Source organism: Schistocerca nitens, chromosome 11 (assembly GCF_023898315.1).
Source record: "Schistocerca nitens isolate TAMUIC-IGC-003100 chromosome 11, iqSchNite1.1, whole genome shotgun sequence".
NCBI classification, from domain to species: Eukaryota; Metazoa; Arthropoda; class Insecta; order Orthoptera; family Acrididae; genus Schistocerca; species Schistocerca nitens.
Window position 1 is genome coordinate 198,961,246 of NC_064624.1, and position 14,453 is coordinate 198,975,698.

The window sequence follows — 14,453 nt, forward strand, 5'->3', positions numbered from 1 at the left end:
GTTTATACACTTTCTTACTATCCTTCTTTCTATTTTTTCTATTGCTTCTATCTCTCCTATTTTATACGGTCCGGAGATTGTCTCGCATGCGTATTGTATTTCCGGGAGAATCACCGTCTGGTAATGTCTGATTTTGGTTTTTGTTGATAGGCATCTCTTATTGTATATGTTCTGAGTTGTGAATAGAGACTTCTTCAGTTTGTCAGTTCTTTCTTTCCAGTTTATTTTCTCGTTATTGTTGTGTGTTATTGTTTCCCCTAGATACTTGAATTTTTTCACCAGTTCTACTTTAGTGTTGAAAATTGATATGTGATCAACGCAGAGAGGATCCCTGACCATGATTTTGGTCTTTTGGAACGAGATTTTTAGTCCAATTTTCCCAGCTATCTCTTCTAGTGTCTCAATTTGCGTTCTTGCCTCTTTTATGTTGTTTGCTAATAGCGCTAAGTCGTCCGCAAAACCTAAACAGTTTACTTTGATTTTTGTTCCTACTTTTATTAGTTCTGGATTAATCTTCCTCCATTCTCTCATCAGATATTCCAGTGCACAGTTAAACAGAATTGGGGACAGCCCGTCCCCCTGTCTTAATCCTGTTTTAATTTCGAACGCGTCTGAGGTTGCTCCTCTGAATTTGACTTTAGAGGTTGTGTTCTCCAGTGTAAGCCCAATCATTTTGATCAGTTTGGGGTGTAAGCCTAAATTTCTCAGTATCTTCTTCAAAGATTCTCTATGTATGCTGTCGTAGGCTTTTTGGAAATCGATGAAAGAGATCACTAGTTGTTTGTTTCTTGATTTGTAGTAGTCGATGATTAGCTTTAGGTTTAATATTTGTTCTGGGCAGCTTCTTCCCGGTCTAAATCCCGCCTGATACTCTCCCAGTTCTTTTTCTAGTTGGTCTCTGACCCTGTTATAAATTATTTTGGAGAGAATCTTGTACGTACAGTCCAGTAGGGAGATCCCTCTATAATTGCCTGGGTCTGTCTTACTCCCTTTTTTGTGGATGGGACATATTATCGCTGTTGTCCATCTTGTCGGTAATTTCTCCTCTTTCCAGATCTTTTGAATGTTCTTGTGGAGGCTGGCCACTGCGTTTTCTCCGGCGTACTTCCATAGCTCTGCCGTTAGTTGGTCTTCTCCGCTAGCTTTGTTGTTTTTTAATTGTTTAATTGCTATTTCCACTTCTGATATTGATGGTGCTTGTATGTTCTCTTCCGGTGTCCTGACTTCTGTGTTAGTATTTATGTCGAGTATATTGATCGGGTCTTCGCAGTTCAGAAGATTTCGGAAGCTTTCCGCCATAATATTGGCATTTTCTTCATCGTTGTGTGCCGTTACTCCTTCTTTGTTTTTGAGCATGAGGGTTGGTGGTGTAAAGGTTTTGGTTTTTTCCCTAAATGTTCTATAGTATTGCCGTGAGTTGTTTTTGGCAAAGCTATCTTCTATTTGGTCCAGCAGTCCGTGATGATACTTTCTTTTGCTATTTCTTAACGTTCTTTGAGTTATTTTCCTCTGTTGGGTCAGCGTTGCAAAATTTTCGTCAGTTTTGTTATTTTGGAATTTCTTCCACGCTTCATGTCTCTTGTCGACTGCCTCCTCACACACTCTGTCCCACCACTGGTGTTTTTTTCTCTTTTCGGGTTGTGCTATTTCTGCGGCTATTGTTTTCAACTTCTCTGTCAGTTCTTCCAGTTCCGTGTCTGATTGGACTGTGTTTGTTTTCATTGCGTATTGTGTGTTGTTTTGTATTTTTGCTTGGTCGTGGGTTCGTCTCAACCGGTTGGTTCTTTTTTTCTTTTTTCCAGCCGGTGTTATCTTGATTTTTATTTTGGACAGGTAGTGATCAGAGCCCAGGTCCTTTCCCCTCAGAACTTTAACGTTGTAGATTTCTCTGTGATGGTCTTTGTCCATACAGACATGGTCAAGTTGGTATTCGCCCTTTTTCCAATCAGTGTGTTTCCACGTTTTCTTCTTGTGTGGTCTTCTTTTGAATCTGGTCGATTTAATCACCATTCTGTGTTCTCTGCAAATTTCTATCAATCTTCTGCCATTCGTGCTAGTTTTCTTTTGTGCCGGCCAGTCCCCAACAATGTTCCTGAACCTTTTCTCTCTTCCTATCTGCGCATTGAAGTCTCCCATTACGATTTTAGTGTGGTTTGATGGAACATTAGTGAGGACTTGGTCTAGCAGATTCCAGAATCCCTCTACATGTTTCGGGTCAGTTCTGTTCTTCTCGTTTGTGGGTGCGTGCACGTTGACTAACGTGTACGTCTTGTTTGCGGACCTGATGGTCAGAGTTGCTATTCTATCCGTGTAGGCCTTGAACTCCTTGACAGAATTTATTATTGTGTTTTTCACTATGAAACCTGTTCCGAATTGTGGTACATTTTTCATTACTCTCTTTCCAGGGATTCCTTGGTAGATTCTGAATCCCTGTGATTCGTATGGTTCCCGCATTGTGTTTCTCATCTCCTGTATGGCGAGTATTGTTATCCTTTGCTCTATGGCAGTGTCCAGTAGAGTTTTGAGTTTTCCAACCTTAGCTAGTGAGTTTATGTTTATCGTGGCGAAGTTTGTAAAGGTGTTGGTTCTCAGTGTTTGCTTCGGTGTATTCAGATGCTCCGATTCATCCGTAAGTTCCTTTGGTTGATTGCCCCCCGGATCCGATGGCAATCTTTCCTGTCTTATTTTGGCAGGCGGGGAATTTTGACTAAAAGAACTTTCCATGTTTTGAACTTTCAAGGATGTATCTTTCCTGTGTGGAGACAAGTCTCCGAGATTACAACTACAAATGTGATTTGTAGAGGAAGGTGATTCAGCCGCACAATCTGTGAACAGACGCTGACCGCCAAGCCGCTTGATCCAAGGCAGTCGCTTGGTGGATTTTGGCTGTCCTGGAAGTCGCCCATTCTGGGAACTGTCGCTCCTGGACTTGTTTTGCTACTTTTGGTCCGCCCTGAGTATTTTATTTCCTCAGTGCCCATCATATCTGATGAGCGTTCCCCTATCCGCCACCTGGGGAGGCGCCCGGTATGAGAGTAGCAACTCACTCGGGGACTACCCCATTAGCTACATAATTTATATTACATTCCATGTCTTTCAAGTAACATATATGTTAGCGACAGGAAGAATAATCTTTGAGTTGTTTGTTATGTTTAGCAGCAGTTCATTGGTATACAGGTTGGTTATAATCAAACTTTCACTATTTGATCCAATGTAGACAGAAAATTATTTGCTGTATGGGTACCCAACTTTATATCCATGATGTTCAGACTTTGTGCTGCAGGATTTGGGTTGTTAATAGGGCTAGCATTGTGACTTTCCGGTAGGTCCCGGTACTGATTCAGCAATGTAGGGTTGAAACGCGAGCATCAGTGTGTGTTACAGTTGCAGACATTCAACTGGGGTCTGGGCAGAGTGAGAAGGGCTTTACTTGTAAAGCTGTTTTATCAAAACAACAGCATTAGTGTTGCTGCTCTTCACGAGTATCGGCGCATTAAAGGAATACGGGGATGTTTTCTTTCTGCTCCGGAGTTGAAGAATGTGATTTGGAAGTTCAAATTAACTGGCAATTTGGGAATTGTTCGTAGGAGAAACTGACAGCCAATTGAACCGTAAATTGTTGAAGAAGTTACTGTTGCACGGCTGATAATGCTGACGCAGTCCTACCATCGAGCAGTGTACGAGCTGTGTCGTGACAGCTGAACGTTCCGTAATCCACTGTTCAAAATATTATTCAAACAATAGTCAAATGATATCTCTAGTGCCGTTACATGCTGCTTATTGTCACATTGAGTAACATTTGAACCTGAAATGTAAACACATATGCAATTACCTAATGTTACTCTCCCGTACAGAAATTCAGCTGCATTTGTGTCACTGGTTTATTCGTTATTTCTTTTCCAGGTGTTGTTACAAATGTTTCCGCATATGAGGGTTGCCCAGAAAGCAATGCATCACCTTTTTTCTACATCAATTCTTTATCGAACATAGTGAGAATTACACACACGAAAGAATGGTGTTTTATCTACACACCCTATTTTTCCACGTAATCTCCTTCCCATTCTATGGCCTTTCTCCAGCACAAAATAGGGCGTGTATGCCCTGTCGGTACCATTCCTTGTGTGGTGGTGGAGCCAATGTTTCACTATGTCAATCACCTCACCATTGACAGACGCAGTGCCAACTGCCGAGTCGTAATGCAACTTTCCTCACGAATGACATCAGCTCACCGCATCGTGTCAGGTGTGGCAGCCGTGGACGGTTTCCCCGACCGCTGCAAATCGTGGTGCTCCGCCGAACTGCCTTCTGATGACCTCACTCTCCGTGTCCGGCGACTAACTGTACTTCTGTCAACATCAGATGCTCTGTAGGCTTTGTACAAGCATTTGTGAATATTGTCTGCAGTAAGAAATTCAATGATGGCATGTCGCTTGTAACATATATCATCTACAGACGCCATTTTGAAACTGTCCTGCCGCTACGCTCTGTCGGAAGTGACTGAAACTGGTCAACGCTCACTCGGGACACTTCAAGCAATATATACGTAATGTTGCACATTAGTAGCACTGTTTTCGGCTGAGAAAACAATGCGGTGCATTACTTTCTGGACAACCCTAGTAGTTCTGTTACTCCACGATCACTCGTTTTTTGTGGGAGATCCTCTTAAGTCGCAAAAGTTTAATTATAACCACCTCGTATATCACAAAAAGCAAACGGACCCGCAACAGAACCCCGTGGTGGCACCCCTACTTCGTATGGCCGCAGTCACCCTGTTTGTTGACATTGGAGGAAATACTTCTGCTTCCTACTTTTCAGATGTGAGCTGAAGTATTGTTGAGCTTTTTTCCTAATTGCAAATTTTTTCCAGCTTATGCAAAAGTATTGCGTGGTCCATACAATCAGATGCCTTTGTGCCTTTGTTAAATCAAAGAAAATACCTACCTTCCTCAGCTTATCGTGTAGTCCTTCCAGCACCTCTCACAAAAAGGAATGAATTGAATTCTTGTGGGTATTGCTTTCCTGAAACAAAACTGCAAGTCTGATAACAAATTATGTGTACCGAGATGTGCTACTACTCTCCTATTCATTACTTTCCCCAAAGCTTTAGAAAACTGTGGTTAGCGTGTACATTTCAATTATAATTTCTTGTAATAATTACTGATTGTAGTAATTTTGTTTCCCAAGGCGAGTTATGTGTAAAAATAAAAGTGGCAACACTGTCTTGTTTTTGGGAACTGTTGTTCCTTCTTCAGAGATGAGAGAGTGGAAGATTGGAGAAGGTAGTGAGCACAAAAGTAGACAATGATGAAGTGGGAGGTGTCACACAGAGGAGTTTCCCCGACCGCTGCAAATCGTGGTGCTCCGCTGAACTGCCTTCTGATGACCTCACTGTGGTTAGCTTGTACATTTCAATGATAATTTCTTGTAATCATTACTGATTGTAGTAATTTTGGTTCCCAAGGCGAGTAATGTGTGAAAATAAAAGTGGCAACACTGTGTTGTTTTTGGGAACTGTTGTTACTTCTTCAGAGATGAGAGAGTGGAAGATTGGAGAAGGTAGTGAGCACAAAAGTAGACAATGATGAAGTGGGAGGTGTCACACAGAGGACATTAATCTTCATTTTTTTGCACCCGTGCAGACAAACGTGGAGGGCGAACAGTGCAACCTCTGTCGGCGGGGCACGTTCTCCCTGTCCGAGGACCACGTCGAGGGGTGCCTGGAATGCTTCTGCAACGGTGTGTCCGAGACCTGCCAGGCGTCCGACCTGTACCGCCAGCAGATCCCGATGCAGGTGTTCGACGAGAACCACGGCTTCACGCTCGCTGACAAGTAAGGCCCTCTCTGGCTTCTGCTCCTTTCAGTTACGAGGGGACCTTACGGAGTAGGCTCTTTGATTTTCTTTGTACCTATAAGATTTCGAGGTCAGTTCCTGGGCATCCATCCTAAAGCAGTATGACACAAAAAACCGACTCGAAAAATTGCCTTTGAAATGTTTCCATATTTTGGAGTGCTGTTAAGTAAAAATCGTTTCGAACACTTTACTAGAGGTACTGTTAGCTCAGTGTATAGTGCGTGAATCTTGCAATTGTAAAGCTGGTGGTTTGAGTCTCAAAGTAACACCTCTTTTTTTTTTTTCTTCAAATGGAAATGTTAATTAACAAATGTGAAACACCACCATTTATTAGACGAAAATATTTCTATTTTTGATTACTAATTGCATAAAAGTAAATTAAAATTTGATACAAAAATGTGAAATGCTTTATTGTTAAATGAAAAACTTTTGTATATCAATAGTATTGTTCTACTTCTTCTTTTTTGTCTTCTTCCTAGTGGATTCCCATTGGAACAGAATCCACTGTTTTGTTTGATGCATGCCATTTTGTACAGTCTAATGCTTTGTGTGAATTCAGGTTTTCTGATCTTAGATCTATGTTTATAATGTCAAGCCACCATAATTTAGGCCTTCCACACTGTCCCTGGTCCTCTGGCAGTGAGATGAAAGGCTGAGCCGATTACTGGACTGAGCGATACCTGCACAGTATGTCCAAAACATTTCTTGCGTCTTCTCATTAATTGGAGCCACTCCAACTAATTGTCAAATTGCATTGTTGACATGGTCAAACAGAGAAATGCCTAACGATTTTCTCAGTGTCCGCATTCCCACAACGTGCAGTGAGTGTTCAGCACTTCTAGGTGGGGGCCAATACTCAGTAAAGCAACTGGCCTCACCATTGTGCAGTACATCTTTGATTTAATGCCAGTAGGCACCTTCTTATCACAAAGAACACCGGTGACATCTCTGAATCACATCCGTGTTGCTTCAGTTCTTGCTCGCACATCCTCATTCGCATAACTATCAGTCCCTAGTCGAACACCGAGGTACTGGAATTTATTCACTTTGTTTTAAATTTGGCTCCATCTGGAACCTGGAACCGCTAAGCGACTGTAGTAATTTCATTTTCTGATACGAGGTGCAGCAGCAAGTTGCGCTTCTGTTTATTGTTGCAGATCTAGATTTCGGTCACCGAGTCACCATCTCTGATGCAGCAGATAAAGTTCACACATTTCTTCTTTTCTCTCTCTCTCTCTCTCTCTCTTTTTTCTTTTTTTTTCCGTAGTCGCTCTAGGAAAATACACTTCGAGTTTTCAAATTTGAATAATGGTAAACAATGGTTGAAATGTGGTAACTTTATCTGCTACATTGAAGAAGGCCACTCAGTGATGATAAGCTAGATCTGATGCGATAAACGCAAGGTTCCGACCGATTGCCATCCCTTGTTTTACAAACTGCATCCACCTGCATGAGAGGAGCCCCATTAATTTGTATAGTTGCAGCAGTTGGAGTTGTTGAATTTCTATAAGTAGAAATATAGTTTATTTTTGAGAATTAGGGGTTGATGACCGTGCACTGACTTTCAGAGTCTGTAAGTATGAACAAAATTGAAGAGTGCTGGCCGTGTAGTCTCCCTATGAGGAGAACTGTTTGCCCACATCAAACTATAGTCTGTAACATTCCATCCCTTCTAAATCAGCAAAAAATAATGTTGAAAGAATGATGTAAATTGCCAAATCAAATCCACGGAGCTTCACTACTCTTTGCACTGTGTGTATCTCCGTCGATAAAGCTCAGAGTCCTGTTAGTTTAGATAATATGGGCAACATGTTAAATTACGCCTCACCATTTTTATTGTATTTATAGTCTGTGCACAATTGTCTCCTGAAACTGCAGAGGTACTTATCAATAATACTATGATATCAAGTATACCCAGTGAAACTGGGAAGGAAAGAACAGTGTATTGAAGTAAACTGCTTGGCGATTGCAGATGATTTTGCTCTGCTCTCTGAAACTGTGGCAGTTACAGAAATACAGGTCTTTCTCGTGGGACAGATAGCCTCTAGTGCAGGTTTATCAATCGGTGCTAAGAAAACCAAATTCACCACTGACATAAAAAATGCACCAAAATTTTTTACATGGAGATGCTAAAGACATGGCCTCCACCTTCCACAAGTAGTAGGTGTGTGTGTGTGTGTGTGTGTGTGTGTGTGTGTGTGAGAGAGAGAGAGAGAGAGAGAGAGAGAACACATTTTGAACAACTCGGGGATTTTTGAACATGTATGGGCGTTGATGAGCAGACGTGTAGACTGTCTTCGCATGAACGGTGACCACTTGGAACACTTGTTGTAATCTGTTTGTCTTCAAGTGTGTATCTGCATTCTCCATTATGGGGGAGTCTGATACAAGATTTTCATGTACTCACTCATAATATGTCATGTTTCATGTTCTCTATCCCCCCCACCCCCTTTCTTTTCATTTGTACCTGTAATAAACACCTTGTATATCGAGACCTGAAGTGTGCTGTTTCAGTGTTTATTGCCATGTCACATTCATTTCTTCACAGCTATAACTTTTTGCTACCAAACAAGTTTTTTTGAATGTGTAATTTTAGTAGTTTGTTACAGTCTCTGTTGTGCTGTACGAGAAGTGAGCTGGGTATATAAGAAATTCTGTTTCTTTTTTTGCAGCAACAGACAGACAATAATCAGAGACGGATTCACAGTGAATATGGCCCGCAACGAGATCGAACACCGTGTGAGTGGAGCCGAGCAGCGACTGTTTTGGTCTCTGCCCCCTTCGTTCACTGGTAACAAGGTAGGTGCCCCGATGCTTATCCGTAAAAGAGATAGGTGGAATGTTAATCTAAAAGAGTGGCAACTGAGCTGTGATCTAATATCGTAGGCTGTGTTAAGGCTGCCACACTGCTGCTCGCCAATGTGACCTGGCGATGACTAAAAAAACTCACACGGGTCTTACCGGCGCATTTAACGTGCACCATTGCTACTCACCTCGCTGCAGTTCTTTCCGGGTGATGATAATATCGAGCTGGTTTGTGTTTTATGTCGTGACCGTTGCCGCATGTCCTGAAACTTGAACCGTGATTGGCTGTCACTCTAGCAATCCCACATTTGACTGCTCCTTGTTTCCCAGTTTCTTGCACAGCGTCCTCGTACTTCTACATCTCCATCTACATCCGTACTCTGCAGACTACTGTAAAGTGCATGGCCGAGGGTACATCCTATTGTACCGTGCATTAAAGTATGGAGCGTACAGAAAATGATTGGAAATGCCACTGTGCAAGTTTTAGTTACATTAATCTTCATGATCATTGCAAGAGCTGTAGCGGGCTGTAGCATATTTCTAGATTCCTCCACTTAATGTAGGTAGTTGAAACTTTGTAAGTAGTTGATACAGAGAGAGAGTTTGTGCAAACGATGCATAGAACATAGTTTTTGCTTAGCAAACTATAAATAATCTACTCAACTAGTGATGTGAACAGCTGCAGGAAAAAGGTTTGTGTCAGGAGGGACACTGTGCGACCAGCGAGTAGTGACGTTCCACCAGTGAGGCTGCAGCGTAAATGTAACGAGGCTCCCAGCGAGCACCTAAAAGCAGTGTGCCAGCAGTGAACAGCGATCTACCGACAGGGAGGCTGCAGTGTAAATGTACACTTTGTTTGTAAAAACACTGACAGTGATGCAGATACAGTATTTGTTGCAAATACTTTAGATATTGTGTTCCTAGAACTGGGGCAGTGTTGGACTCAATAGTAGCAGCTGAGACAGTAATATCCATTGATGATAGAAAAACTTCATACAAAGCCTATTTATATGAAGCAGACAATATTCTGCAATTTCCAGTGTTACGGTTAAAAGAGGATTACATATTACGGTCATTTGTTCTAATGGAAATTAATGATACAGCTGACACAAATATTTGATATTTCTGGTAAAGTTAATACAAAACATATTTATATGAAGCAGAAGCTATTCAACAATTTCTAGTGTTTTGTTTAAAGTGGGTTACATATTGCACTCATAGTTCCAGTAAAGTTAATGGCACAGCTGACAAAAATACCCGACCGGTTTCTGTCGAGTCCGTTGTCATCACACTGTGTACCCTGTACAGCCTGAATTATGGCTAGACATCACGTTAATTCTTTAATTTTGTCTTTCTCAGCTCGAGTCGTACGGCGGCTATCTGAACATCACACAGTCGTACTCGGCGCAGCCGAACTCCCGCCGCTATTACGACACGGACATTGTTATTGTGGGCAATGGAATCAGCATCTACTGGTCAGGCGTCCCAGATACCAGGCCTGACGTACCATTTGTAAGTATTTACACTAGAAATAGTGTTTCCTTACATATAGTTCTCAACCGACCAAACAACTCGTGTAAACCATTAATAGAAAGCGCAGCACCGTTAAGCACCAGTCCAATATTTATCAAATGTTTTTGAGATGTTTTATCACTAAATGATCATTAAATGTTTAAACGTTCGTTTTATTCTGAACTGAAGTCTGTATGATGTGTGACCCACACGGGCACAAATACGTCCTAAAAATGTCATCTTGAGAAATATCTTGCCCTGCATTTAACACAGTGTCAGTCTGCGAAAGCTTCAGCCCAGAGTAGCCCGGAGACTGATACGAAAGTTTTACGTCTTTCCGTCGTATTCCAGACGTGCTCTGTGGGCGACAAGCCACGGAACTTGTCAAGCCGGCCAAGGATCCGTACATTCCTCAAAACATTTGTGGTGTGAACTGGCCTGTGGGGTCTTGCGTTATTCTGCTGGAATGCCTTTTGATACCCCAGCTATGAAGGGTATGACAACAAAGTTCATCATTCTTGCCACATATGGGCTTTCCCTTAGAATTAGTGTAACAGTCCTGTTCTGATACCCTAAAGCTCCTCGCACCGTGATTCTGTGACGAGAGGTACGAGTCTCAAGAATCACTGCTTCCTGTGACCTTTGACCAGGTCATCTGCAGACACATTGGCATCAGTCTGACCACCAAAAACAGAAACAGGACTCGTCCCTAAATATCACAGAATGCCACTAAATGTCCTGTCTACACTGTGCAAGTCTCTGTTGTCTCTGATACAGTGTTCCTGACAGTTTGTGGTGACACTCTGCCTACATCCCATGCCCAGATTTCAGCTGTTTTCATCTATCTAGCAGGGCAAGTTGAACAATCCTACAGTCTTCCTGTGGTGTAGTCCTTGTGGAAGGACCCATACCCACCCACCCTTCTTTCCACATAGTTGTCCTGAAGCCATCTCATTACCACTCATTCTACAGTAATTGCACTACTCCAGCCTGTTGGTTTGATGCTACATGTCCCTCGTGCCAATGATTCACCGTCTCCCAAAGCGTGAGTTGTGGTGGTAAGCTACACGTGCACTCTTCTGGGTAAGCCACGTTGCGATCTCCACGTGAAAAGTTCTGGTTCTCAGGAAGCTCCCGTACGGATGAAATTTTAACCGACACGTACTACAGGCACGGAAATATTGGAGTATGAGATTGGTAGCATTTGGTTGAGGAGTTCGTGGTGTAACACTTTCCATTCCTGTCTGTGTAATGTCAGGCACACTTAAAGTTTCCGTGAACCTCCTGTCTTTGGATTGTGAGGTCTTGTGTATATGTTCAATGTTTATATAAACGTAGCTTTGTGAAACTGTCAAATATTATGTAAATATCCTGTATATTTGAAATAACTTGACAAAATACTTCGTAGGATAATGTTGTTATTTAAGACACCTACAGTAACAGATCGTTCATTTGTCCTCAGACATACAGCGTGCAGCTGAAGGAAGGTGTGTGGCAGAGGCTGCTTTTGGGAGGTCCGGGACCCGCGTCTCGGCAGGACATGTTGCGCGTGCTGTCTGCCGTCGAGGCTATCCTGGTGCGCGCCTTCCACGCGACACTCACCACCGCCACTCGAATCTCCGACATCTCCCTCGACACGGCAGTGCCGCAGCCTACGGGTCAGGCAGCTGTCCGCGACGTCGAAGTGTGCCGCTGCCCGCCCGGTTACCGAGGATCGTCCTGCGAGGTAATTTTTGGATTAACTTTAGTATTCGGTACTGCTTCACCAACTTGCAATCGACACTGTCACCTTTCAACCTAACCTAGCCCTCACACTGCTTTACAGATCGGCGTATCTATCACTACGTGCAAGATTTTGTATTTGTCGTCGAAGCGTCACCGAATCGCTACGAAATTATCACTTCCGACTAAACCCGGCTACTCTGCAGTTCATTCTGTCATTACAGCTAACATTCCAAAAATTAATCCTTACTCGAAAGAAAATTCACCACATATTCTGTTCTTTTTCTATGCCACGTCATCATTATACTGTGGGACGAGGCCTACTTTGGGTATCTGTAGTTTCAGTCAACCCGAGTTTTCAACACAGGAGCAGATTGGAAAGTCAACAGCTATTTAAAAAGAAAACAGTATCTTCTTCTTCTTCTTTTTTTTTTAAAAAAAATCAGCTTTATATCTGAATATAGCCTCTGTTCAGCTTAGTATAGCAGAGAAAATATTAGGCACGTCCTTAGAAGAGTACACTGGTCACTTTGGAGTGCTGTATACGGAATGTATGGAATTGGCACAGCATTGAAACGTGACAGAAAGGAGCTATTGTGTATTGCCACGGCGATGGCCACACCGTGAATGAAATTGCCCGATATATTGGTGTATCAGTGTGGACTGTCCAGTGTATCTACAGAAGTAGAGTGTACTGACGTAACATTAGGGGATGGTGCAAATGGTAGTGTTGAGGGCTCCATTGTGAACAACCGTGCAGTAGGGGAGGTACAGTTTGATGTCTGTGTGTCGTATAAATTGTAAGCTTCAGCTAGTGAGTCTGCAAACGGTCATATAAACACATTATGTTAGTACGACGAATAATTTGACAAATATAGACATGAAAAGTCAGCAGTTTCACAGGAGGGTATTGATAAATGATACAGTTGCATAAAGAAAGCAAAACAGGTTGGACCACAGGTTGCCAGAGTGAAATCTCATAAAATAAAATAGAAGCAGTAAAAAATGTAGTGTAGCAAACAGCTTTGCTTCCTACAATACTTACAGTCTAAGATAAAGAACGTGTGTCACGGGGATGTTACGTGTCAGTCCTCGGACAACTTGTACGACAGTTTTACCTAAATATACATTTTTCTTCTCTTTGCTCCACAACTTTTGTGAAGTAGAGAAATCTCAGGAAGTACTTGTAGCATTGTTTTCCCACCTCCTCCTTTATTCTCTTTATTGTGCAGTTGAAGTACATAGCAGTTTGCTCATTATTCTCAATTGGAATATTCCGACAAAACTTTAATGGCATTGCATATAATCACACTTGCCTGATTATGAAGAACTTCATGAAGAGATACGACGAGAACTCCCACGGTGCACAGGTTGGCAGGTGACGGTGGACTGAGGCAGCTACCCATTTGTAATGACGCAATGGAATTGTACGAGGCCACGTTATTTTGCACGAGTGTTAACAGTGTATGCCTCACAGTCCTGTAACACAGCAAAAGAACAGTGGTCATAAAAATGTGTGGAGTGGGAGCAACCAGAGACGAGTGTCGTGCCTTGCTGATACCAGTCAGCTTCCAACTTGGCAAGAATCACTGCTGTCACTGAATAAAGGTGCATCTCAGTCATTTTCAGAGGGAACATTGCAAAGCAAGCTGCATGAAGGGCACATGTGGAGTTTGGTACCTCGTAAGAGGCCATTGTTCACAGTGGCAAATGAAGCTGTTGCCCATTGTAACTTATTTTGTTACTTAAAGGAAACTAAAATCATTTGTGCATTCTATGCAAACAATACTGTACATTATTTGCACTGCCTACAGTGTGTTCGAGAACAAGTATTACAAGCAATATTGACTTTCTTGTATTCTGATATTCATTCTCGTTAGCAGTTGTCGTGCAGTGACTTTGGGTCCTTGGACTCAGATACTACGAACTGAGTTGATATTTAAAGAAAAATTGACGAGTGGTAATCTTTTCGTCACAGGTAATTTTTTATTGCAGCCATCTCCATACATTTCATCCAACTCTTTCCTAAGAAATCTAACATACGGCTCTTCACTATCGACCCTACATCATAAGTATTACTGTACAAAAAGGTTTGTGACTACTCAGAATAGCACTTAGAACAAGTATCGTATATATTATTCCGGCTTCTATATCACAACTGATTTCAAAAATATACGTTGTAAGCTGCAGTACAGCTATTTCAAATATTTCCAAGTTGCAAAATAAATTAATGTATGGTCTTTCATTTTTTGAACAAAATACAGAAAAAAAGTGACTTGGATATAGCAGAACCATAATCATTTTTGAACCGTATAATATCTTGCCTCTATAAAATATGACTGAACAGACCGAGATCCCTATAATCACAAATTGAATAGTCTTGATACCATAGCGTGAAAATAAATGTGTGGAATAGTACTTAGTGTCACAGAGCTCTGTACTGAATAAACTTATACCTATAACAACATTACACTGTGCATGTTTTCAGCCTTCCTACGTACAAAAGCTCATTCAGTAGTTCTATAACTTGAGTGTTAATGTGATGCTTTTTTTATGACACAT

General features: G+C 41.9%; 1 protein-coding gene across 1 annotated transcript in view; it reads left to right on the plus strand.

Moving 5' to 3' along the window:
* Positions 1–14,453, plus strand: part of LOC126213609 (basement membrane-specific heparan sulfate proteoglycan core protein-like) — an 843,204-nt gene that overhangs the window by 686,941 nt on the left and 141,810 nt on the right. The window contains exons 46-49 of the mRNA XM_049941462.1: positions 5,640–5,830; positions 8,525–8,651; positions 10,017–10,169; positions 11,632–11,895. Coding sequence (XP_049797419.1) covers positions 5,640–5,830; positions 8,525–8,651; positions 10,017–10,169; positions 11,632–11,895 — 735 coding nt within the window. The remainder of the gene's footprint in view (positions 1–5,639; positions 5,831–8,524; positions 8,652–10,016; positions 10,170–11,631; positions 11,896–14,453) is intronic.